General features: G+C 47.5%; 1 protein-coding gene across 2 annotated transcripts in view; it reads left to right on the top strand.

Moving 5' to 3' along the window:
* FANCM (FA complementation group M) overlaps positions 1-27,164 on the top strand; it is a 56,623-nt gene that overhangs the window by 23,850 nt on the left and 5,609 nt on the right. For both annotated transcript variants that reach the window (XM_078870407.1, XM_078870405.1), the window contains exons 5-19: positions 8,282-8,413; positions 11,639-11,771; positions 12,931-13,068; positions 13,227-13,361; positions 14,571-14,773; positions 15,513-15,719; positions 16,788-17,004; positions 18,033-18,190; positions 19,465-19,632; positions 20,579-22,592; positions 22,945-23,093; positions 23,663-23,767; positions 25,470-25,625; positions 25,914-26,073; positions 26,581-26,684. In XM_078870407.1, the coding sequence (XP_078726533.1) occupies positions 8,282-8,413; positions 11,639-11,771; positions 12,931-13,068; positions 13,227-13,361; positions 14,571-14,773; positions 15,513-15,719; positions 16,788-17,004; positions 18,033-18,190; positions 19,465-19,632; positions 20,579-22,592; positions 22,945-23,093; positions 23,663-23,767; positions 25,470-25,625; positions 25,914-26,073; positions 26,581-26,684 (4,179 nt within the window). The remainder of the gene's footprint in view (positions 1-8,281; positions 8,414-11,638; positions 11,772-12,930; positions 13,069-13,226; positions 13,362-14,570; positions 14,774-15,512; positions 15,720-16,787; positions 17,005-18,032; positions 18,191-19,464; positions 19,633-20,578; positions 22,593-22,944; positions 23,094-23,662; positions 23,768-25,469; positions 25,626-25,913; positions 26,074-26,580; positions 26,685-27,164) is intronic.

Raw genomic sequence — 27,164 nt, 5'->3', positions numbered from 1 at the left:
ATGGTGCAAGTTTCTTAAATCCCCCTACCTCTATCCACCCAGCAGTATAATTGGTTACACCACATTTAGTCGATTGACATGTCGCGTGGAAGAGTATGCCAAACCTATCCTCATGAGCGGCTCTCTCAAGCTCCTCTCAAGTGGAAGCCCTTCTGCCAACAGTCGGTGTCGCTCTGCTCTAACGAGCATTGACATTTGACCCATCTTCACTAGTGGCCTTGAGCCAGCGGCGAACACTCTGCATGAGCACAGTGGTACTCGTTTTAGTGACCTCAGAAGGGGTGATGGGCTAGGTCGAACGCTTTTAACTGGGAAAGTGAACTTGCAATCGAGAGATCGCGAGTCCTGCTAACAAGTGATGAGCGCCAAATATGGCAGAAGAAAATTGCGCGTGCGGAAGCACGTACACATGTGCTCTCTCTTGGACACTCGAGCACACTCATGCGCATATAAAGACACACGCACACACAAAGGCAGACGCAACAAGCAACGTCCACTCACACATGCACACACTTTTAAGGACAAAGTAATGACTGTCAGACGAGCGTAGGCCATTAGACCGAAACGGTGTAGTGAAATGAGCATATTATGTTCGTGTGTGCGTGTGTTGGATGTTTAACAGGGATGTAATGATTTCGCTCGTATATTTGTTTCATATTCTAATGATATATGCATCGAATTGTGCACATAAGAATCGATTATTTATTATTTGCGTGTGTGATCTGGATACCAATGTCCCCATCGTTTTTAATCAATGTGTAATACCTGCTTTGGCGTGGAATAGAACCACGGGTCATTCGTGGGGAAAAATGGGACAAAATATGAGGAGAGCGTGGTTGAATGACTTATTTAAAACTGCGAAGAAAAGCGAGTGGGCTTGGGTAGGACACGTCACCAGTATGGACGATGGCCGACGGTCAAGAATAACAAGGGTGTCAGCCGAGGGAGCGAAATACGTCCGAGATGATATCCGCCGACGTGGTGGAGAGACTAAATCATCTCCTGCGCAGGTGCTCGGTGAATTGTTACATCACAGCAACCTGGGAAATGACGGCAGCGTTAGGAAGCAGTGGATTGAGCATGGCTGATGATGATGATGTTGCTTTAAATGTACAAAACAGAATATTAAAATGACCAGAGTTGTTTGTTCCATAGAGTTTGAAAAGTACATGTTATTTTTGGCAGTGAAACGACAAAGCGCATTGTTAGTAGCACGGATGTGGCGCGTTCTTCATATACGCCTGCGAGCACGCAAATGCAGTTCAGCAACATGATACAGACAGCCTCCAGCTCTTGTGGGTAATTTTCTGCACGCAAAATAACATTTTAACACTTGAGGATTTAATCTTGATTTGAAGTATTCGTGACTGCAGGAATCCATGCTCTTTGGTTCTTTCGGTCAAGTCACGTAGGTAGAAAAAACAATACATCACGACCTTTCGATCGCCACACAAGCAATCGTCCTCACCTGAGGACAATCACGTGAGGATTTGCCTGTATTTTGGATTTTGGGTTAAAGCCATTCATGCGTTGCCATGCGTTGCCATGCGTTTGCGGTAGTGCAACAGTTAGTGCACTGTGTTAACGTGTCTGCGTTGTATGTGTATATCAACGTGTGTGTATGTATGTATTGTCATTGTGGGGAACGGTAGCGTAGCGGTTAAGAGCGCTGCGCTACGAACCTGGCGACCCGAGTTTAATTCCTGTTCACGACCAACACCAGTGACGATTATCTGAATTGGCCGTAGGCCTCCCCTTGGCACTAGTATGTATGTTGAGCATTTTTCACGCCATATGTAGCCAACCATGTTAATCGGAGGTGACAAAGGCGGCCGGGCATGGTCGTTGGCCACCCACCCCCTTGTGCTATGCCATCCTTCATAGGTGCTTGCGAACAGCACTTGCCACAAAAGTTTGTTAGGGCTATACGGGGGTATTTAACTTTATCTTGTCATTCAAGTATACGCATGTGTTGATCATGACTCTTGGTGTGTGCACAGCTCAAACCCAGTTTGTTAGGGCTATACGGGGGTATTTAACTTTATCTTGTCATTCAAGTATACGCATGTGTTGATCATGACTCTTGGTGTGTGCACAGCTCAAACCCAGGATGTTTACGCCAATGAGCACCAACTGTTAGCGTTTCCGCGTGAGTGAACTCCGCTCCATGGCTGAACGCCATGCTTCTGGTGCACGGCACACATTATCTCGCACCAGCTCTGTCGTCACGATCGGCGTGGCCATTTCATGCCGCTATGCCTGCATTATGCCGAGATCCCCAGCTCACGTTTTGTTGTTGTTGTCGAGGTTGCTGAACACAGTCCCAAAGGTGAAAAATGCCGAACGGCCAGTAACAAACCACACGCAACACTGCTGCTGGTGTAATACATGTGTTTGTTGTATTGAGCAAGGTTATAAGAACTTGAGAAAAGAGATGGGATGGATTTTCTTCTTTAAATCACGGTTACTGAGCACAAGCCCAAAATATGATAATTGTTTTTTTACCCTTCTATCTGGCAACAACACTGACACTTTTTTTTACAAGGAGTCATGTTTGCATAGACCACAATACCTGCAGTCATAATGCAAACAAAAAACATAACTCTGATAATGTATGCACTGACAGTTGCATTATGACTGCAGGTATTGTGGTCTATGCAAACATGACTCCTTGTAAAAAGGTGTCAGTGTTGTTGCCAGATAGAAGGGTAAAAAAACTATTATCATATTTTTTACTGGCAAATGAGGTTCCAATGAAGCCCAAAATACTGAGTGGCCAGAAACAAAACGGCACTCACTTTAGGCTTGGCTCATAATTATTGATTCATATCGATTCACGAACATTTTGCAATCCGCTGTTGGATGCAGGCCTATGTATACCATACCAATTACGGGAATTTTTTTACAATACTGCACCACGCGCATGGTCAGTGCTGGTTGGTGAAGCTAATGCCCAGGACCGGTTCAGATATCACTTTCCATTCATGTTAGCCGTTGCCAGGAGTCTCACTCGTGTTGCCGGGTTTATAGTACGATGCGCTAATCACCACGGCGCTAATTTAAATTGATATTAAAGCAATACAATTGCATGATGTGATTACTTGTGGCTGGGCACTTCTAATGGGTGACCAGTAGTCCATGGTCCCGCTTAAGGTAGCAAGACTTTAGTCGTGCCGATGAATTAGTATGACGAATAAGAGTGAATTATTTTTCGATTTTGTGGCCGAAACGTCGTGAGAATTATTTTATTATGTTTTATTTTTATTATTTTATTACTTCCCTTCTACGTGACTTTACCCAAAGAACCAAGAAGATGAATCCCTGCAGTCACGAAAGCTTTAAATCGAAATTTAACCGCCCCTACGGGGAGGGATTCCACGTAACTTTGAGATTTTTCAACAAGCTCCGTGATAAGAAGGCTCAGCTAATCGAGTCTCTCACCTTTCTGAAGAGATGCCGCGACTCTCATTTACACTAACATAGGACGTGTCATTCAGACTCTGTCTTATCGACAGACCTGTTCTTCACCTGAGGACGGCTGCTTGCGTTGTGGCCGAAACGTCGTGAGAATTATTTTATTATGTTTTATTTTTATTATTTTATTACTTCCCTTCTACGTGACTTTACCGAAAGAACCAAGAAAAAGTTAATTATTTGATAACGCACTCATTTAAAATGGTTATCACATAATTCATTGTTATTGACCACATAAAGATATCGGAACCACCAAAGTTATGCCACAGGAGGTGGGGGAGAGTGTGCAGGGGAACAGTGAGTTGAGAAAGGAGAGGTAGGAGAGTGCGTGGAGGCTAGTAGAGTGAGATGAGACTGGAGAGGTAGGAGGGATTTCCACAGGGTCTTTAACTAATGGTTGTGCTACACGGATCTGATGGGATTATTTTATTTGTAGAGATTATTCTTTCGAGAGATTATTTTTTCATTTTAATCCCAATTTTTCACTGTGCATGCTATTCTGTGAATCATTTTACTTGAGTGATGACAGCGTTAAGGACAATGGGATAAAAAGTTTGAGATTGGGTGCCTTCAATGGATTACACCCATTCCGTAAAACATATTGTCCTGCCCTTGACATTTTAGTGCAGTATAAGAGGGAGTGATGATGATGAAGTGAGAAGACAGTGTATCACGTTCCGAACCAAATGACTTGAGCTCGGCTCCTGGTCACGGCTAACATCATTAATGACTGATGTCTGAACGGATCCCTTGGCCTATCCCACTTTCACCAACCCACACTGACCAGCATCGGTCAAGTATGGTGAAATAACTCCCGTGACTCACACGGCGTTGGAAGACCTTCGCCCGGCAGTGGATTGACGAAGGTCTGTGTTTGGTAAAATTTACGAAGATTTCGCTGTTAAATTTATGCAATGTACAAGGGATTAAATAGAATTGCATGCAGTAAAGTAAACATGATCTTTGGACATTTCAGCTGAATGGCCTTGTGTGTGCATATGTGTACAGTATAATAGAGGTGGAACGATTCACCGATTCACTTAACATATAAAATGAAGGTCATGACATGATTTTTCTGAGTTTAAGAATCTTGTGTTTTTGTACATAATATATCACGTATTACTTACATACATACTTAATTTCAACTATATATGACGTGTATATAAAATATATATCAAGTTTATGTTGTGCATTTTGTAACAAGGTTTCCCAAGGTTCTCTGCAATCTCATGAAAATAAAGTTGAAAAACTGGAACTCTACAAATTGACAAATTTTTAAAAACTGATATAAAGCATTTAAAACTGCTCTGATTGAGTAAAAAAAATTAACTCTATCAACCAAGGAATGGAACGTGTCCGAGAGGACGACCACCCAGGAGATGGAGCGATGTAAAGCAGCTTGTGGGAAGGTGCCAGGTGGATTTTTGCTGGATCGTGGGAGGTGATGGTGGCGTGGGCAGGCCTTCATCTTGCAGAGGAATTCACCATGGTTGTTGATGTTGATGTCAACTACTGTATATCAATTAAGAAAAAGTTAAACTAAAATCAGGCATTGGTATGAGATTTGTTGGAGCTTGTCGTATTATTTGAGGTTAACCGCATTTGTTTGTATCTGCATGCGTTGAATGTTTCGGTTCAGTAATCGCTCCGTGAAGCGGGGCCATTTTTATATTCTTTTTTGCTGCCTGTCGGGGGGGGGGGGCTTTGATTGTGGTTGGTGATGAAACTGCTGCAGTGTTTGTATCTCTCAGAGCTCGCCTATTCCGTCGCGATAAATTGCTCAAACAAATCAACGACTCCGACACTCATTTAAAGTTTTGCTCAACTGTCGTGCTGAAGTAAGTAGCAGGCAGACGTTAAAAAACCCTGTCACCCAATGGTGGGGAAAAACATAGTAATTTTTTTTTCACATTCAATCAAGAGTGCTTGTTTTTGTACCGAGTTCTTTGTGAAGACTAATCAACCTATTTACTCGAACACATATGAAGAAGAAAAACATTAATTACCCATTTCTTTCTTGTGCCTTCTTTTGATCCTCACCATGAGACGTGAAAGGTTCTGAGCATGTCAATTTTCAGGCCTGGCCTATCCACTGCTAGATGAAGGTCCCCCCACATTGTTGCCGTCCTGCAAGCCTTGCTCTGTCTTGTTCCCGTGTACGAGCTTATTTCATTCCTCCACCTCTGTGGTTATCTACCATTCCATCACCAGTCTCGTCCATAAAGCAAAATCCGTTATATTGATGTGCATGCCCCAAGCCCACCGACTTCCCTGAACAGTCGAAATGATACCTCTCATTTGCCTTCTCAGATTCTTGTGTTCTTGCTTCTGTCTATCGGTGTCATTGCAAGCATGTACGACCTCCTTTCTTGATGCACTTTGAAGTTTTTGTTCAATTGTAATTGTCACTGTCTATTTTCAGATCTACGTGTTCTCATGCGTAATAGACCCTAATTGAAAGCATCCTTCGTGTAGCACATGTTATTTAGCTTCTCTCTCATGATCAAGTTCGGTTTTCAAATCGCATTCCATTCAGTGCCCATTTGCCTCTTCGTGACCGTTTTTAAATCTGAGCCCCCTTAAATAAATTCCCTAGTAATACATTCACTAGTGTATTTTTCAAGTGTGTCCAGACAACACTCATCTTCTACTGATTAGCTTTACCGGACCCCCCCCCCTCCCCAAAAAACTCCATAAATGTAAGTAATCGGGTTTGCTGCACTGATGGCCTTTACGCGACAGAATGAAGCTCTGATAAAGAGACCTGTTAGATAGCGACAATGGGAGAAGACTGAACTGTCCCAGTGTGCCCTACTTTCTAGGCTGCAAGGCCTTGGGCAGAGTTATTGATGTCAGCGTATATGGCAAGCACTATCACATCGTGCATCTTGCATTCCTACCTTGCGTGTCTATCATGTCTGGCCAGTCTATGTTTTGCGTCTCGTTATTTTAATTGTAATTAAGATTGAATTGTCGCTTTTACATTTGTATATTTATGCACGGCAGAAGGAATGACGCTCGCAACTCCTGCGGTGCGTGCTGCCGCCGATAACCGTAAGGCAATTTTTATTCCAAGGAGCTATTATTATTTGTGCGGTCAATGTACGCCTGCTGGGATGAGGAAATTGATGTTTGCCAATTGTATTGTATTCATTGTCAGAAAAATTAGGACAAACAGGAGTCCTCATTATTTCTGAAAGTCCGTATCACAAAAAGCTTACAATGAGTTATTTCTGAGGCCTGTATACAAACAACATACGGGGGTTATGACTTCACTTTTAGTCAGCTTATTTTGTATTCTTTTTTTCGATGGTGGGGTGTTGCCATGGTGCAATGGTTAGTACACTGGAATTGCAATCCGTAGGTCATCCGTTAAAATCTCTTGACTAGACAGTTGAAAAAATGGTGAAAGTTTCTTAAATCTCCCTGCCTCCCCCGCCCCCCCACCTTTGTCCACCCAGCAGTATAAATGGGTACACCACTGAGTCGGCAGGTCACGTGTGCTGGGGTAAAGAGTGGGTACTTCCACCAAGACGTCTGGGCAGTGGGGGAGGGTAGGCCAAAATACCCTCTAAAGGGGAACTTTAGGGCTCAGTCTCGTGAAGACCCTTCCGCCAGCAGTGATGTGAGCAAGCAATTGCAGGGCTGCACCTTTATCTTCATAGCGATTTTATTTTATGTTATAGACACGATTGCAGCACTGGCCATTCAGGCTAAGCTGTCCCAGGGAAAGCTCTAGCCGGACAATTACAATCCCACCCAAATCCAAAGTGTTCACATGATGTGCCCCATTGCTGCTGATACTGTTGCTGCCACTGTTTGTCCACATCACTGCCTTGCATGTGTTCCATAAATTAATTCCCTCTTCGTGGTAGAGCGAAACACTACCAAGTCGAGAACATCTGCCACAGGTGTGCAGGACTGCAATCCACTAAATACCTGGCATGTCATGAGTTGCACCCCACTTGAGCAATTCACGATATGAGGTCATGCTTAAATTAAGAAAAACATTTATTGGATCTAATTTTATCTGTCCTGTTTGTACTGTTTCTCAATGTTTTGCTTGTAATTTGCATAAAATGTAAATAAAGTATTGTTACGCTACCTTTACATTTGCGTTTTGTGAGCCGAAGAATCGGTTTTAATTCTTCAGCTCCTAAAAAAATAAGCCTAATTCTCATGAAAATAAGTAATAAGTCTCGGCAAGGTTTTCAGTTCAAAAAAATATGATCTCCCTCAAGGCGAGCAACACTGTTTTGTTGAGCTCAGTCATCGGTTGTTTTTCATTCGCAAAAATAAAACTACTAACTTTTTATTGAGCGATATAGATCTTTTTCAGAAGCAACCTGGTCATAAATGATAGCCCAACGAAATTTATAGCAGCCAGACTAAACACATGTGCCTAAATGTGGAGGGGAAAACCGGAGTACCTGGATAAAAAAAAATCCACGTGACCACAGGGAGAACATGCAAAATATAATTACACAGGCGTCGGGGTCGGCATTGAACCTAGACCCTGCTGCATACCAGACGAGGGAGTTAACATCTCGCCAAAGCGGCACCCCATGGTATCGAGCAATGTGTGAGAAGAAGTAGAAAAGTGAAGCATTTTATCCTGCAGTCTAGTGGATGAACACAGCATGAGTGAGATGAAACCATATGGTAGACCAAGTCCTCAACATGGCTGCGAGAAATCAATAAGGAACAGTCATCACGGTAGTAGCGACAGGACATGAGGTTGCGCAAAGCACAAACTTGGCTAACACTGGACGTATGTGGCTCCTTTCCGCATCATCTCCTATTGCAGGTGCTTGATGTCTTCATGGGCAGGCTATCTCGGATCGGAGCTATGACACGTGGGGACGTGGCTTCCATATCCAAGTACCAGGTGCTGCTAGCGCGCGACCACTTCCGTAAGAACCCGCCGGCGCATTTCCCGGTGAGTCCACGTACTTGGACAGCTACCACTTTTGCTTGAAAGCACTTCCAAACAATGTTTTCTAATGATTTGTGAAGAAACATTTATCTGGAAACTTGTTTTTGTGTGTGTGTTCTGGACTTAAAGTTCGCTGTACATGCTTAAACTATTGTGTGTGTTAGAATTGTATTGTGTTTTTATCCAGATATGTTGTTAACTATCGGTTAATTTAAATGAAGGATTAGGAACCTTTTCTAGATTGATGCCTGAAAAGGACTTGCAAATAGCTTTGGCCGGCCTCGCATTCGTTAATATTAAACTTTGATCATGCTATGATTGTTTTGCTTAGCTGTTTGCTCCAAACTACGTGAAAGACAACTGCTGAGTGCACTGAAATGAGAACCACAGTATTGTTGTCGGGTAGAACATGTTGCCCTCTAGTTCTTGATTTGTGCGGTTAAAATGCTTGCCAGTGATGGATACGTTTCGTTTGCAGGCTAGGGCTCATGTGTGATCACGGGCTGTATGACATTAAATCGTGGGCTGCATGAATTGAAGTCGTGGGCCATATGGCATTAAATCGTGGGCTGTATGAATTTAAGTCGTGGGCCGTAGGAAATGAAGTCGGCGGCCGATTAACTATTGCTCAACGAATCGCAATGGAGGTGATTGTTAAAATGCCTAAAAGCAACATCAGTCATGAGGGCATGTTACAGTCCCCAAAGTTGTCCACATATGTTCTGTTTAAACAGTAAAGATTTGTGCGTTTACCTAGCTTAGGTTATTTCAGATTTCGGTGTTTAGTCCTGGCCGATCATTTCATGGAGCTCTATGATATTTCATTCATTGCTTGGATGTTACTATTGGCAACATGCTCACAATACTGACCTCGTTTCAGCCAATCAGAGAGGTGAGTGGGGGAAAGGCATGCATTCAGGAGAGACGAGACACTCGTGTTGTTCAGCGTTGATATCGATGTCCCCAAGTCTTTATAACAAAGCTTGTCGAGCTTTGTTTAATGAATCATTGTCACGTTAGTCGATGGCACAAGTTCGTTCATGACGAAATTAAATATGTTCCTGGGTTCGTCGTTTAAACACACACGTGCAGGTCTCATCCCTCTAAACCTGCACGTGTTTGCTGTGGCATTGGCAGCACACATGACGGGGAGATTTGACAGTCCCTGGTGTTCACCAACATTGCTGCTGCGATTGTTTCTAATGCGTCTGCTATTGTGCTTTTGAAGATGGTGCCAGCTTTTAGGATAAAAAAGCAAGTGTATAAGAGGAAACGTGTTTACCCGCGTTGCAGTCACCGATTTCAAAACGCTCTGTGATTCCTTCACGGTGGCGAGATGTTAACTACCTCGTCTGGTATACAGGAGGTCGTCAGTTCAAACATCACCCTGACGCCTATATATTTTGACTTTGCATGCTCTCCCTGTGGTCTTGTGGATTTTTCTCTGGGTCCTCCGGTTCTTCCCTCTACATTTAGAAACATGCGTTTAGAGTATTTGGCTGCTATACATTTCCACATGATGAGCCACTTCGTTGAGCTATCATTTGTGGCCAGGCCACTTCTGAAAAAGAGCTGCATAGCTCAGGTTGCTTTTCTTAGTAAAATATAAATAGGTTATAGTGTAGTTTAGTTTCATAATAAATAACGCCTTTGTGGACACCCTGACGTGCATGCAAACTGTTATTATCTTCAAATTTCTCAATCTCGTGACCTTGCTACGGTCATTTTACCAATGATAATTAATTGTTATATAGCGCCTTTCATCCAAAGATCGCAAAGCACTCTTCACATGAAAATTTGAACACTCCATTCGCAACAACATAAAGTGCCTGAAAGACAATAATATTCTAGCAAACAGATTGCACCAAGTCATTGGTCTAGTGCTTCCTTTCATGGCAGTGCTTCCTTTCATCGATGCCATGAAAGGAACATTCGTTCACTTTGTGAGTATGTGCCAAATTTAGCGTGGCCCAAAAATACCCTGGCGATTACACAAAAACACCTGAAATGTCATGTTCTTGGATCTTTCGGTAAAGTCACGTAGATAGGTTCAAAGAAAATAACGAAAATAATAACAAAAAAACTACGACGCTTCGATCGCAACACAACCAAATCGTCCTGTGCAAGAGGCCACTGATGGCGTAGAAGCTGGCTTCCTGTCGCCTGAAGCACTGCGTTGTCAGCCCTCGTCCATAACCGGCACACTATAAGCTGCAGTGCGCTAGCTGCTTACGCCATTGCTCTCCCCCCCCCCCACTACTGGTTTTGAGTGGAAGAGGAGGTTGGAGTGCTCTCCTAATGCAGTGTGGTGAATGGTTTTTGTTATAGCTGGGAAAATCACTGCAGGAATTGTGATGCGTCTACGAACGAGTCCAATGTTAAAACGTGTGCTTACATATCCACGAGTGAGAATCTGCGAGCGCTTGTGTGTAGATATATGTATACGAGAGAGTAAGCATCTGAAAATATGACTTAACACATAGGTTTTTGTAATTAACATCACGATTCATAATTGATTTTTGGGTGAGGACGCATTGTGAGCTGGCCAAATGATATTCTGACTTCCTAGATTTTCACACATGCTTTCGGAAGGAGGAACACATGGATCAGAAAATAAGCACAAATCAGAGACATCATACCGACTGTTAATAAAACTAAGTGTGCTTGGGCAAGATGCATCACTAGGAGAGATGATGGCCAATGGACAAGCCTAGTGATGTAGTGGCAGCCATGGGAGAGAACACTCCCAATGGGACGACCAACCACGCAGATGGAGCAGTGAGCTTGGCTGTTACTGGAGTGAGATGGGTTGTAGCATTGCCAGACTATGTGTAGTGGTGACGACTTTGGGAGGCCTTCATCCAATACTGGTACGCCCGCCTTGGCAATTTCACCAATACCACCACCGCTCAGGTGTTGTTTGTGTATGTGTGTGTGTAGCAGTTAGCGCACTGTGCTATGAACCCGGCGACCCGAGTTCGATTCCCGCTCACGGCCAACACCAGTGACGATTATCTGAACCGGTCCCGGGCCTCCCCTAGGTCGACTCAGCCTAAAATGAGTACCTAGTGCGATGTGTAAACATCGCTGCTAGGGAGACAAAGGCGGCCGGGCGTGGTGTTGGCCACCCACCCCCTCGTGTGCCGTGCCGGCCTTCATAGGTGCTCGCTAACAGCACTTGCCCCTACAGTCTGTTAAGGCTATACGGGGGATCTTTGTCTTTGACAGGGGTCGAGGATGGGTGCGGTGGAAGGTGACTTTGCGCTGTGCGTGAGCCTCTACCACGGCTTCGAGCTCCTGTTGCATATGGGCTCGCGTTCCCTGCTGCTCTTCCTCAAGAGCATTTTGGACGGGGGCAAAGGTCAGCTGTCGCCCCTCCCCCCCCCCACTCCTACAAATCTCCAGTCACCTCTCTTCAATGCAAGTGCCTTAGCTGGAGGATTGAGGCTTGTAACAATTTATCGTAGACACATGTTCACAAGATACACGCATCAAATTGTGTGTAAGAGTCCATTGTTTCCATTGAATGCAAAATGTTTATCAATTATGGATATAACCAAATCATCCGGTATATGCATGATTCCATCAGACCTTAGAGGCCAAGCTGGGTTGATCCTGGATAGTTATTAGGTAAGTGACCACTGAATGGCTATAAAGAGGATCTTCGTTAATGGGTTTCATGCATCTGCAATTCAGTAAATGAATGGTCATACCCTACTTGTAAGTTAATGTGCTAGAATTCAGCAGCCGGGGTTGTGTCAGCCTGACATTGACCTTCAGACTGGTTCAATGCACCGCTGTCCATGTGCATTATTATAATCAAATCACACATGGCATGCAAGGTAAACCCATTTCAGTTTAAAACTGGTTTGGAAGAAAACACGGGTTATGTAACGCTTTAAAACGTGCATTTGTCTTCGCAAATAATGAATTAGCAGAACGGAAACCAATAGGTAGCAGTCAGGGCAAAGACCATTTGCATATCTGCATGTGTTTTTTGCTCTGGTTTGAGTCGCCAAGTTTTGGACAACATTTTCATATTTTTTTTCCCCAGATTTTTAATCGGGGAAGTTTCTAATGGCAACACTCATTAATGGTATTGGCCACATATCCCAATGCAAGACTGACTGAAAAAGTGGCTGGAGATTCAGTGACGCTTTCCTGGCTGTATCATTGATGGTCTTATCATTGTAAATATTAACATGGCTGGCTCTTTGTGTACTATAGTGTCATTTGTTCAAGGCAAGGACAAGGGATATCACTCATCACTGGTGTTAGCCGTGGTTGTGAATCAATCTCGAGTGACTGGGTTCACTCCACTGTTGCATGGTTTCCATAACCCAATTCGATGCCACAATATATACAAACCAAAAAGAGTTTATTGCTAGCTTCACGATTCGACACGTATATCGTGAGCATAAGACTTTATTTTAACCCCCAGATGAATCCATTGTGCGTACTAACATTGCTATGCCCATTAGCTAAGTTATGGAGGGGGGGGGACATCTGATCGCATGCAGAGAAGACGCGCGCTCGCAACGAGCTGAGCCGGAACCCCGACTTCATGCAGCTCTACCAGCGCCTGGACGAGGTGTTTCGTCAAGCTGGCTCCACTCCGTTAAACACGAGCAGCATCCTGCAGCCCACCCAGGCCTCAGGTCTGACACGTGCTCCCCTGCCACTCGGAAATTAGTAAAACGAACTAACGAGTGAAGCGATCGCCGCGACGGTGCATACCCGCTCTCGTGGAGCTGACTGCCCCACGGCACCGCAACCACTACTCAAGTGCTGCCGCGTTCTCATTCTTGCTCCTTAGTGCTCGCCGAGCGAGTTGTGGAGCCGAGGCCCTTTGTCTACAGCCACCCCAAGCTGCGGAAGCTCGAGGAGGTTGTGCTGCAGCACTTCCAGCAGTGGCAACAGCAGCAGCAACAGCAGCAGCAGAAGACGGCGGGTGAGTGGTCGGCTTGTGGCTTGGTTGTCGCCCTTCTCGCCAGCTTGGTTGATATGTCGTCATCTTGGCGGTTAGAAATTGGGTGTGGTCAGCTGATGGTCACGCCAAGATTAAACGGCTTGCGACAGCTTGCTCATTCATCGGTCGCAATTATCGCGACGGTCATTCATGCCGGCGGGCCGCGGTGCAAAGTGAAGTTGGTTAATGGCTGCGTGCAGCCTCAGCAGGAAACAGCAGGAAATGGCAGGAAAGGACTCCTCTGCCAAGAAGGAGTGAGTAGCGCAGCTGTGGGTGAACCCTGAACAGTCCTCACACATGCGCCGCTTGTGTAAGAGCCCTGCCGCATTCTTTTCCTGATGCCAATACGCTCTGCCGAGTTTATGCAAGTGCATGTGAATGTGGTGGTTTTATTTTTGTATTAATTTTATTTCGAGGCTATTCACTGCCGTGGTATTTTATGAATAACATTTCCAAAAACTGAGCAAAGAAGCATGGAAAGGTGCGTGTTTGCAATTACGCTGAGAGACGTAAGTTGAAATACTTTACATGGATTAAATGGTATATGCAGCTTAACGACATCACTCAACAAAAGTCAGTGTGCTTAGGCAGGATGCATCCCAAGAAGGAAGGAATGATGGCTGATGGTCAAGACCAATGATGGAGTGGCAGCTAAAGAATGGAAGGCATCCGAGAGGACATCCACCAAAGAGATGGAGCGATGAAATGAGTTCATGTGCAGTTGCAGGATTGTGAGAGATGGCGGTAGATTGGGAAGGCTGCCATCCAGTAGTAGATTGGCGATGGCTAAGTCACAAACCGCACCTCTCCATAACAAAGGCTCAGTCAATTGTTATGCAGTCTATTTTTAGTCTTAAGCCTCACCTTACCATATTAATAAAAAGTGTGCCGTTCCTGGCCCTGCCCCCCTCAACCATTATATATACGGAGTGGTATCTCTTGTAATCCCTCATTTACTGGATACAGCTGTCAGGCTGTGACGATTCCATCTGAAGACGGAAGCTTGTGTTGCTTCCGAAACGTTTATTAATTTGAATTTTTTACCTACGTGACTTTACCGAAAAAAGAAAAAAAAAACCTAAGAATATGAATCCTTGCAGTCACGAAAGCTTCAAATCTAGAATGATGATGAGGTTCTATTGCAGCCACTATTGCTTGACTTTGTTGTCGTTTTTGCTTGTTTACATTCAGCAGCGAGCGATGGAGGAACGGAGGGCAGCACCGCTGTGACGGACACTCGCGTCATGATCTTCTCGTCGTTCCGCGACAGCGTGCAGGAGATCGCCGAGATGCTGAGCCGCCACCACCCGCTGGTGCGCGCCATGATGTTCGTGGGGCAGTCGTCATCCAGCGGCAAGGCAACACGCGGCTTCACGCAGAAGGAGCAGGTCCAGGTGTGACCTCTGCGACGCGCGACGTACTTTTCGATTTAAAGCTTTCGTGACTGCATGGATTCATCTTCTTGGTTCTTTTGGTAAAGTCACGTAGAAGGGAAATAAAAAAAAATTATATTTGAATATTTGGTTATTTTTTTATTGTAGTATCCTTCTATGTGACTTTACCGAAAGAACCAAGAAGATGCGACATACTTGGCGTGTGTTCTTGTGCCACTTGGTCTTTGTCTCCCCACGCGATCGTGAAATTGGACGATTAAAAGGTCAGCTCCACCTCGAATAACCGCAGAGCTGTTACCTGGTAGATATACGCCCTGGCTGCGGGTATCACGCTTTCTGACACCAGTTTGCAGCGTCATATTAGTGTGAGGATACGCCAAAATAATAAATATCCCCCCCCCCCCCCTACAGCCTTAACAGACTGTTGGGGCAAGTGCTATTAGTGAGCATCTATGAAAGCGAGTACAGCACACAAGGGGGTGGGTTGCCAGCATCACACCTGGCCACCTTTGTCTCCTTAGTGGCAATGCTTGCATCAGGTACTCATTTAAGGCTGAGTTGACCTAGAGGAGACTGTGGTTCAGATAATCGTCACTGCTGTTGGCCATGAGCTGCGATGGAACTCGGGTCGTCGGGTTCGTAGCGCAGCGCGTTAACTGCTAACACTACCGCTCTCCACACACGCACGCACACGGGGCCACACACGCCGCTAACCCCGCTCGCCCCGTGCTCCCACCAGGTCGTGAAGCGCTTCCGCCACGGCGGCTACAACACACTGGTGGCGACGTGCGTGGGCGAGGAGGGGCTGGACATTGGCGAGGTGGACCTCATCGTCTGCTTCGACGCGCAGAAGAGCCCGGTGCGCCTCGTGCAGCGCATGGGCCGCACGGGGCGGCGCCGACACGGGCGCATCGTCGTCATCTTGGCGCACGGACGCGAGGAGAGGGTCGGTCCCGGGTCTTAACCTCCTCTTTGCTACTGCGACGCTCGCTTGAGTCGTAGCTTTCGTCAAGATTGTTGCCGTCATCGAGCATCATCGAACCTCGTTGGGGTTTGGCTGCAGAAAATCCTGAGGCTCAGCGATTCAGACGAAGGCAGCACCCCTTACAATTTTTCGTTTTCTCCATGATTGCCGAGCACAGGTTCCTTAATATTTTGTGTTTAGTTTGTTCTTCCCCCGCACCTCCGATGAGCACAGTTGGCTACGTATGGTGTGAAAGAAGTTCAGCATACACCCATACATTAACTAAAGGCCAAATTTTATCGTGATGTGTAGATTAATTAATGTAATGCCTATGATCAAATCGACCGGAATGAGCCATCTCTTGTCAGATCTCAGAAGCTAAGCAGGCTTTGGAGCCTGATTATTACTTTCCTGAGAGTTTGCCTGAAAAAAAACAGGTATTGTAAGCCTTAGCTAAATGTTATCAGCATATGGCAGTGTAGCCGTGGATTCGTGCATCTATCTGTGCTGAGCTTTGAGTGTTTCTGCCCTCATGTGTGTCGTGAGTATTCTCTGGGTTCTCCAGTTCCCTCCCACACGAAGCTAAGTGCTCATCCATGGATTGGCCAAACATCCCACTGCAGAACCCTCCTGAAAACCTACCAATAGTTTACCGCCTTGAGTCTGCTTTGTTAATCAATCTCGCTTGGCTTCCCATGCCCTATGGCTACTCCTTGTTCATCATGATCATCATCGGCTTCCTTTTCCGTGGGGGTCTGGGGGATGCCAGTGATCAGAATATGTATTTGTATTGGAGGAATCCGATGAGCTATAACGCGCTTTTTCACAGATGTCCACTTCTTGTCATCTTCAGCGATCTGCACAGCAACATCCGGGGTCGATCTTTCTGTTCAGGTCGCTTTGTTTACCGTCCAGATTTCTCCTCGATAATTAGCTCCCGCAATGTATGAATGCTGAACTTCTTTTTTCACCATATATAGCCAACTCCATGCTAATCGGAGGTGCGATTAGCACAGTTAATCGGAGGTGCGATCCCCCCCCACTGGTCAGATGTACAACCAGAGCCAGTCGAGCAGGAAGAGCATCTACAAGGCGATCGAGGGAGCGAGCACCTCCTTCCAGCTCTACCCCTACAACCCGCGCATGGTGCCTGCCGGCCTTTCCCCAGTGCCGCACCGCATGCACCTGCACGTACCAAAGTTCGATGGTCAGACGAGGGGCAAGGGTCGCCTATGCCGGACGGTCGCAGAGGCATCGACCACACTCGGTGAGCAAGCGAGCGGGCGGGCGAGCGGGCGGGTGAGCGGGCGGGTGAGCGGGCGGGCAAGCGGGCGGGCGAGCGGGTGAGTGAGCGCGCGGCGTCAGACGGAGGTGGTGGTGGTGGTGGTAGAGAAGACCGCCCCCTCGGTACAAGCTGGTCATTTGGACATATCGTGACCGGCAGCGCCATGTGAAGGTCCTGGGCCTAACTGGGGTGTAGTCTAAAAAAGGTATCGATTTATCCATTATTGAAACTATGCTAACGTTATTTTCACCGACACAGTTTATAATCAGTGCGTGCTACCTGGTCCAATATGGTTTAGAAACACATAGACACCAAGAAAGAAAGTGCTCAAAGAAGCGTGGAGAGGTGCATACTTGGAATTACACTGAGAGAATTAGGAACATACAGATCAGAGAACACATTGATTGTGAGAAAAGTAAGTGGGCTTGGGAGGGACATGACACGGCTAGAAGGGACGATGGCCAGTGGTCGAGTGGCAGCCCATGAGGATGTCCACCCCGGAGATCGGGCGATGGAATCGGCTCGCAGGTGCGAGTTGCGCATCGCTTGACCACGAGGAACGGAAGCGGTTTGGGAAAGCCTTCATCCAGTAGAGAATAAATAATTGCTGCCGCTGATGCTGTTGTTGCTTGACCATGAGGAACAGAAGCGGTTTGGGAAAGCCTTCATCCAGTAGAGAATAAATAATTGCTGCCGCTGATGCTGTTGTTGCTTGACCACGAGGAACGGAAGCGGTTTGGGAAAGCCTTCATCCAGTAGAGAATAAATAATTGCTGCCGCTGATGCTGTTGTTGCTTGACCATGAGGAACGGAAGCGGTTTGGGAAAGCCTTCATCCAGTAGAGAATAAATAATTGCTGCCGCTAATGCTGTTGTTGCTTGACCACGAGGAACAGAAGCGGTTTGGGAAAGCCCTTCATCCAGTAGAGAATAAACAATTGCTGCCGCTGATGCTGTTGTTGCTGACGATGATGATAACGACGACAACGAAGCCGTTGTTTTTTTATCCAGCGTCGCTGGGCAGGAAGCAGCCATGCAGAAGTGAGGGGCTGCTCACGCGGGATGAGCAGGACGACTGGGAGCGGCGCGTGCGCCCGCACCACGGGGAGAAGACGCCCGTCCTCGCGCTGGCGCCCTTCGCGTGTCTCCCTGACCCCGAGCGGACCGCGGTGGGTCCTGCTCTTCTTCCTGCAGGGCGCACTGTTACATTTCCTGAGCAACTCAAAGGCACCTTACATCATCACATCTCATCTCAAACCGTTCCAATAGCATGCTGCACTCCAGCCAAGGGGACCCCCCCCCCCGCCAACAGCAGCTGTCCCTGTGCCGCACAAGGTGATCGCAGAACCGGTTTGCAAATAGGAATTATTCTTGGCAGTAGGGGGCCTGCCCTGTTCTAGCATTGCCCTTCCCTGCCTTGCTCTATCCTTTCTTGGACGATAGGTTGGTTTTCCCGGCCTGAATTCCTTTTAATTCCTGATCGCACTTGCTATCAATATCATCTCCCCTCATCTCACTCTACTTCCCTCCATATACTCTCTGCGCCAGCAACCAAGGCTCTCTGTAGAATCCCCAAGTAAACTTTTTCTTAGTGGGAGGTCGCCCTTTCTCCTCTGCCGCCCTAGGGTATGGATCTTCCTTCTCCCAGCCATCCATGCTATCAACTCCCTTGCCCCTGTTCAAGTCCAGACTCAAGACCTTCCTTTTTTACTTCTGTCTATGACTGAGTACCTTTGTCTAAAAACAAGTACGTCCACTGTTTCTGTACAATGCAGTCGCATTAGGTTACGATATAATTCTATATCGTAACCTAATAAAACTTTAACTCAGTGAGCCCACACAGTCAAAAGTTTACCAGGTCTGGAATGACGTTTCTCACACTCTCTGCACTTTGATAATCTCGTTTAACCCTGGGCAGCTGCCAGGATTCGAAGACGCGCAGCGTAGCATTAACCCCGTCAGCCACCCACACATCACGGCGAAAACTTGTCTCGGAATGGGAAAGGTTAAAATGAGCATTGTTCGTGGATCATGTAACATCATAAGTCATATGTGACCATTATTCTGTAGCTCTAGTCTCCAGATCTCTCATCTCACTTTCATCTCACTAATCTGCATTTCTTCATATCTCGTAACGAGTCATATCTCTTAGCGGGCTACTCCAATAGCCTTTTCTGTATATGTATGGCCGAGGGGCCGCTAGTTGAAGAACCCGGCAATAAAACATCACGGCAGGGGCATCACCATGGCGGCACTTCCAAAATGTACTTTGAAGTGTATGTTGTCATTAACGAAGCATCAAACCTGCATCACACAGCCCTGTGACGCATGGCCTAGGCGCGCGGAGCTGTTAGATAAGAACCGATCGATTCCCAGGTCGCATTTTCCCTTTAAGCGGCATCGACTGTGCACCAAGTCTGATGTGACAACGGTTTGCGTGCAGGCGGCGGAGCGGCGCGCGGGGGACGACCACGTGCGGGAGTTGTCCCTGTGCAACTACGTGCCCTGGCAGACCAAGGTGCAGGACACGTATGCGCTGGAGCACTCGGAGGCGGCGTGCCTGCCCTTCATCAGGCTCATGACGCTGGTCGACAAACTCAAGTACTGCGAGGTTTGGATGCTAGTCGGAAAGCCACGCTACTCAGAAAGCAACGCTTGTCAGAAAGACACGCTTGTTAGAAAGCCACACTACTCAGAAAGCAACGCTTGTCAGAAAGACACGCTTGTTAGAAAGCCACACTACTCAGAAAGCAATGCTTGTCAGAAGGCCATGCAAGTCAAAAAGCCACGCTACTCGGAAAGCCAGGCTAGTCAGAAAGCCACACTAGTCAGAAATCCACGCTAGTTAGGGATTCACGCTACTCAGAAATCCACGCGAGTCAGAAATCCACGCTTTGTCATAAGACCAGCCTTTGGTGATGGGGTCAGTGTAGCTGCTTTACACTAAGCTGTCACGTCGGTCGAATTAAAGATCGTCGATCGATAGAATTGGGGGTTTTATGGCACCACTTGGGCCAGGATGTCGGGGGTGCCCCCGTGTGAGACTTGGCAGGTGTTAATTTGCTTGTGGTTCCCGCTGCCATACTGGCCCACAAGCAAGTGGAGTGCACCAATTTCTGTTTGTTGTTTTAGCAAAAAACAGCGCCAAATGGCGCTCGACAGTTTTCTTGTCATGTGTTAATTGTCACAATTATTTGCCTTGTGTTACTTGCCGGATGTCCTGGTGGGCGACTCAAAGCCGATGCATAATGAAGCGTTTATTAAGATTGCAGAATAACCGCATTCTTGTTAGCTGCTCTGTATTTCACAGGTGGCCCAATTGTTTCTTGCTCGCGTGCACACAGACGTTGTGCAAACGGGTCGGGCTTATCTAATGGCACGAGAATTACCGTTGACGCTGTTAACAAAGCAGCCTTGGCTGAAATTGGTGTCTTTACAATCAGGTTTTTGCCGGGAAAAAAATAAACTCTGAACATTCATCATCAGCCATGGTCACTCTTCCTCCCTTTTCTGTCAGGGTCATGATAATGATGATGTCACTGTCTCTTGTATCTCAGGATGAGGAGTATGGCTTCGAGGCGGTGTCTCACTTGGACCGGCAGGACGTGCTGAGCGATGGGGCAGAGGAGGACGGTGACGCAGCGCCGAGCACGCACCGTGCGGAGCGGACAAACGCCCGCCATAGAGACCCATGGTCAACCCTTGCCGAGAACCAGAAACGACGCAAAAAACCCGCGTCAACATCGGTACCGGTGAAGGGCACAGCGACATCTGTTTCCGCCATCACCGCTACCATCTCCTTGCGCAAATCTGTTGATAAGGCTGTTACTCTTAAGAGTGCGAGGCCGCTGCCACCGCTTTTCACCGGAGAAACCGATCCGGATTTTTCCTCCAAAAAGAAACCGGCGTGGTGGAAAGGGAGGTCGGCTGAGCGGGAGGCGAAGCCCAGTGACTCGGATGACGATTCGGATGTTTGCATTGTGGAGGACGCGGCGGAGGGCGATAACGTCAGGGAAAACCGCTCAAGTTTGGAGAACTCCCGGCCGGACGAAGAAGAGCAGAGCCCAGGAGGGAGCAGTCTTCATCGGAAACGGATGGGCACCGAAGGAGATGTTGGCAGCGCTACCCATCCGTGCGGCACGCCGTGGCTCGCAATGAATTTGGGGTTGAACAGCGGGGCCATAGAGTGCGGGTACAAGAGTGATGTGGATGATTCTGCCTTATCTGATCTGTTTTACTGGTACTCGAGAGACCCTAAGGAAAGTGTGTTTCCCAACAGCCAGAGGATTGATGTGGAGGCTTCGATGGAAGTGGACGGCGAATGCACTCCTGACAACGTGGTAGCCATGGCAAGGATGGTCAAGGAATTTCTTTCTCATCCTGTGCCGCCCAGTGACTTCTCTTTCCTCGATGACATCCAGCAGATCCCCTTTCCTGGGATGCTTTTCCAGATGCATTGGCAACAAATACGTAATCAGAGTTCAGACAGAGTGCCTTCGTTTACCGCCCCATGTCTCTCCGGCCCGACGAGTATGTGTACAAATGAGAAGGAAAAATCTAGGCCCCCGGGTATATCATCCACAATTGGTCAGCTTGAGCCACCATCATGCGACAATCACGATCATCGCAGAACAGTTAACAACAACAACGACGGAGCGGACAAATTGTGCTTGCACAATGATGAGCGACGACGTACGTTCTCACCAGGGCAGCAAAATCGCTCCGTTGCCCAAACCCACCACCGTGGAGCCATAGAATTCTCATCCAAAACTTCCACAACCCCGAGCGCCTTTCTCGATAGCAATAGTGACATGAGCGTCGCCCTGTTTGACGAGGAGGACGACCTGCTGCTGCAGGTGGACCTCTCCATGCTGGAACGGGAGGAGCAGGGCGGGCAGCAGCAGCAGTGCCTAACACCACCTCGGCCTGAGCCAGAGGTGGTGTCGAGCGACGCACCATCAGCACGGGTGCCGCGGGAACTAACGCTTTCTCGCCACGCGAAAAACGTGGCCTCCATTATCACTGCGACACCGTCGCTGTCGCCACGCGCACCTCTCACACACGCAAGTGCCCCGCTCACGGGCGAGGTCTCAGCGCTGGGAGACTCTATGGCCGACTACTCGGCCGAGCTGTTCTCGGTCAACTTTGACCTCGAGTTCGACCTTAATCAGTTGGACGATGACGACGACGCTGAAGACGTTCTCGGTGGCGGTCATCAAAATTCCCCCATAGCCCAGCCCCGACCGCAGGAAACGAACGAGGCCGTCGCTCCCATCACATTCAATCTGAGCTTCAAGGATTTGGATTTTGATGAGGACTTCGCTCTCCCACCGGCGCCAGTGAAGCACGACACTTCCCCAGTGATTATCGATGATTTTACGCTGCCAGCTGATGATGAATTTGACGATTTGGAAGAGCCGATCGTCACCCACGTGGCCGGTAACGTCGTGCTACCTCGTACTCCGGTGGGGCCTTCGAGTATCTCCTTAGTCAACCTGACGGTGCCTACTGAGTCTTCAACGCCTCTGTTGGCGACGTCATGTGACCTCCGAAGACCTGCACAGGACCCAGGTGAGGAAGGAGCAAGCTTGCGTGTGTAGGTGTCTTTCAATCAGTTCCTAGTGTCTGCTTATATCCACACACGTCTGTAGCCTCCGTACTTGTGTCATTACGTGTCGTTGTTAGTGCTCTCCGATACGAACTCGGCGGCCAGAAGTTTATTCTTGGCCGCAGCCAACTACAGTGATGAATATATGAGTTGTTGCTGGGCCTCCCCTCGGTCAACTTAGCCTTAAATGAGTTCCTGGTGTGGTGTTGGCCACGCCACCCCCTCGTGCGCCTTGCCATCCTTCATAGGTGTTCGCTAACACTCTGTGTTAATACCTACACGGGGCATCTTTGTCTTTGTTATGTCTGCTGGCAGGGAACAGAGCGGTTGCCGTGTGTTTGGACGACAGGGAGGGCGAGTTGATGAACCACCATCTGAGGAGGCGTCCAAATGTGCAGCTCCTGCTGGACACCCCGGACGCCCGTGTCCCAGCAAGGACCCCTCCTAGAGAAGCAGCTGCCATTGTACTAAGAGTCACGCCATGTGCCCACAGACCGTTTGTTTAACAGTCATTGATTCATTCTTAAACATCTTCCTCAACATCATTGCCGATTACACAATTGTGTATGCTAAAGCTGTATTGTTGTCTCTATCGTATTTAAACATTGAAGCTCAGAAAGCCTTTAAACGCTGATACTGGTTCTACAGGTATGACTTGTCACAATTGGTGTGTTTGCTTCTCTGTGACAGAACAATGTGTATTAATTTAAATAATGATATTCAATAGTTATTGGTAAATATAATACAGTACAAACCAAACTGGTATGAAGTTGTCTAGCTATTTCGGACTTACCCTCTTGAGAACCGGCCACATAGATGAAAGGTCTACCCAAAACGTTGACACACAAACAGCAAAAGTTACTCTTTGCAATTATGCGAATGCATGTTGCCTTCACAGCTACCTGTTAGCTTCCCTATTGCACATTTGTGATGTTTATACTTGTTTTCGATTTTGTGCATTGTGTCCGTCCTTAATATACCCATCTTTTTTGGTTGCTGTCATCCTCCCCGTGCTGCTTCTTCCCCGTTCCAGGCGGGAGATGGGAGCGACTTGGATTCGCCGATGATCCGCCCGAAGAGGAGAGTGAACAAGCCTCTCTTATTCCTTGAGGAGAGCTCGCAGCAGAATTCACTGAAGGCAGGCGAACCCCCCCCCCACCACCACCACTACCACCATCATCGTCTTCACCCCCGTCCTGCCACTGTCATGCCTACAGCGCCTTAGAGCGTTTAATTGGAGGACCAGAAAACTAGAGCGCGTGTATGCATTATTTGGTCACGCCATTGAATTAGACGCACTTAAAACTCGGCGTGCCACCACTTTGCCACAGCGTGCTGCCGCGACTGACGCCGCCACGGCGACGACATGCGTGGCTGTGCCGCCGGCGTATTTATGTAGCTCACTAGACCGCACTTAACCACGTAAGAACAACGTGTGGGAGGGGGGGCGATCCCCTCTGCGAATGGGGAATTTAACAGTCGCCGATTGGTGACTGCGGTGAAGGGCGATCCATTACTCAATGTAGCATTGTGTGGAATAGTATGGGTCTCTGTCTTAAGTCGATGTACATCTATCGAAGTCTATGGGTTGCTATGTGAGTTTATGGATCTCTATGTGAGTCTGGGTCTGTGCGAGTTTCTATGAGTCTTATTTGTGACTGCAGCACAGGTGCAGTCCATCTCTCACATCACGTAGCTGCATATGAGTGAATTAAAACCGCAAATAACGAATTTTGGGTAAAAATAGGTTAGCCACACGTACACGAAATTGCATAAACCGAACTCGCCTAGTGAGGGAACCCTATATTCCCTGGGTCTTTCGGTGAAGCCACGTAGATAGATCAAATTATAAAAAATAATTAAAATAATAACAATATCACGACGTTTCGATCACAACACAAGCAATCGTCAGCAGCTCTCCCACGATATTTCTCACCTAATGACGATTGCTTGTGTTGCGATCGAAACGTTACGAAATTGTTATTTTTTATTACTTTTTATGATTTGATCTATCTACGTGGCTTTACCTACAGACCCAGGGAATATGAATTCCTACAGTCACGAAAGCTTTAAGTCGTAAACTCAGTATTTTATTGTGATTCAAGTTCCATGCAAAGGAAGACGCGCACAACTTTGTGTTAATGTATGTTCGTGTGTGACTGAGGATGACGAATGTTCAAGACAACTTGAGTGTGTCTCTCTCGTGAGGGAGACTTAGTGCTGTTCCTATAACCCATACCCCAACTTGAATAAGTCCAATGCTGGATGCGCCTTGTGATTTGCCGCAATTCAGGGTCATTGTCGGCGCCCTACCTGTCCAGGGATGAGAGACTGGGTAGAGTCGATAGAACAAACAAACAAAAAAGAAAGTAAACAAATATTGACCTAGATAAATAGATTAGTAAAGAGATAGAAATAAGAACACACCTAGACTTCAAGCCTACCCACCACAGTTGTGATTTGATTCAAGCATCTTCTTGCCAGTGTTGTAAACGTAGTGGCTGCATGGTTTTAGCGCAATGACGTTTCTTTTCCCTTTGTTGATCCACTGCTGGATGAAGGCCTTCCCCACACCATGTCAGTCACGGGAGATTGTTTGACCACACTTCACCATTGCCGATTGTTATGTGTTGATGAAGGGGAAACCCCGGATCCGTTCAGATGTTTTAAGATGTTTTTGTTTGTTGCGGTTGCACCCGATTCAAGAGCCGAATGGCACACAGGGCTTTACCTAATAAATGAAACTGAAGATACCACTCATCGCTGACGTCGGTGTAAGCCCCCCGTGGTGCTCTCGTTGTGCGGGCGGTAACGGAGTCATCTTGACGCGCCTCCCGCAGGTGGCGACGTTTGGCGCGGCTCCGAGCGACCGTCGTGGGGACGACGACGACGATAACGACGACGATTTCCAGATCCAGGGAAAGGTCCTGAGGATCGCCCGCGGGAAGTTGAAGGCCCAGAAGTCCTCGTCGTTATCCAGTAGGAAACCCAAGAAGGTAAAGTCGGCTCTCTGTTACGTATGTCTATGCCGTAGTGTCACCGTACAGAGCGTGAATCCCCCGTTTTAAAAAACCCAGTGGGTTTGAGTTTGATTCCTGGCCACAGGAAACATCAGTGGCTCGTGGTGTCTGACTTGGATCTGGGCCTCTCCAAGGTTAAATCTCAACCACTGGGGAGGCAAAGGCAGCGCCGGACATGGTGCTGGCCACGCCATGCCCTCGCGAACCGTTACGGTCTTAGTAGTCACTCAACCCAGTATTGTGTCCTTTCTCTCATCACCTCAGGGCTCCGGTCGACAATTCCTGGACGAGGAGGCGGAGTTGTCGGAGGAGGGAGCCGGCTCTGTATCGTCGGACGAGCGGAGCGATGCGGAGGGGAGCGAATCCTCCATGCGCGAATTCATCAACGACGCGTCCACTTTCACACAGGGCATGGCGCTCAATGGTGCGCAAACCAACCATCGCCCTCTCCCTTTGTGTGCGTGAAAATGTTTACTGTCATAGGTGAGTGCTGGATTTTGTGCTTGGTGAGAGGCTGCACTGGTTGTGTGTGTATGTGCTGCCTGTGCTGTGTTTGAGTGTGCTGTGACGACCGCATGTGCATGCTGTTTGTGTGTTTTTCTTTGTTGTGTGTGTTGTATGTGTGTGCGGTCCTGAAAATGTCTGTCATGACTGTGTGTGACGAGCAGTGGCATAGTGGCTCGCACACTGTTCTCTAAACCCAGAGATCGAAGTTTCCAGTGATATCAGAACTGGTTCTGGCCTTTCCTTAGGTCAACTCGGGATTAAAATAATGACCTGGTGCCAAATGGAAACGCCAGCACTGGCGCGACAAAGGCGGTCGGACACCATTTCAGCCACACCACTATCTCGTGCTTCGCCCCAACAGTCTATAATCCTACACGGTGGAGTTGGGGAAACTTGTGTTTGTGTGTGTGCGTGCGTGCTGCAGAGTCGGCGATGCACGGCGTGTATCTCAAGTCGGTGCAGAGCCCCACAGTACAGGCCGCACGCTACAAGTTGTCCTCCAAGCCGTTCCACGACATCTTCTCTCAGGTGACTGTCACCACGGATTGGTGCGACTAAGCGAAAAAGTAATTCTCGCGACAATTTACAGATTTGAACCCAAATTTTGCGGTTTGATTCCAGCAGGTCGGCGTTGGTAATTATCGGTGCTTTAACTTAGAATTGAACATTTTAGATGTCACCATTGCAGCGGTGTAGCCGTGGTTACAGCAGTGCACTGCTAACCCAGTGACTAGAGTTTTATTTCAGGCCATGGCTAACATTAGTGGTGAGTGATATCTCAGACGGTTTTGGCTTCCCCCCCTCCTCTCCACCAACTAGTTCTAACCAGCACGGTGAAGTATGGTCAACAACATCCATGACCATCACAGCGGAGGAGGCCATAAATACATCAGTGGCTTCATAGATGCATTGTGAAATATGTTTCAGAATGAACTATTACCATATCTCACCCCAGCAGTCAGCCCATTCAATTGGAGACGCGACCATCTCTTGCATGTGTCCGTGCAT

The sequence above is a fragment of the Lampetra fluviatilis genome, chromosome 30 (genome assembly GCF_964198595.1).
Source record: "Lampetra fluviatilis chromosome 30, kcLamFluv1.1, whole genome shotgun sequence".
Lineage (NCBI taxonomy): Eukaryota > Metazoa > Chordata > Hyperoartia > Petromyzontiformes > Petromyzontidae > Lampetra > Lampetra fluviatilis.
Note: the sequence above shows the minus strand (reverse complement) of the source record. Positions and strands in the feature narration are given on the sequence as shown.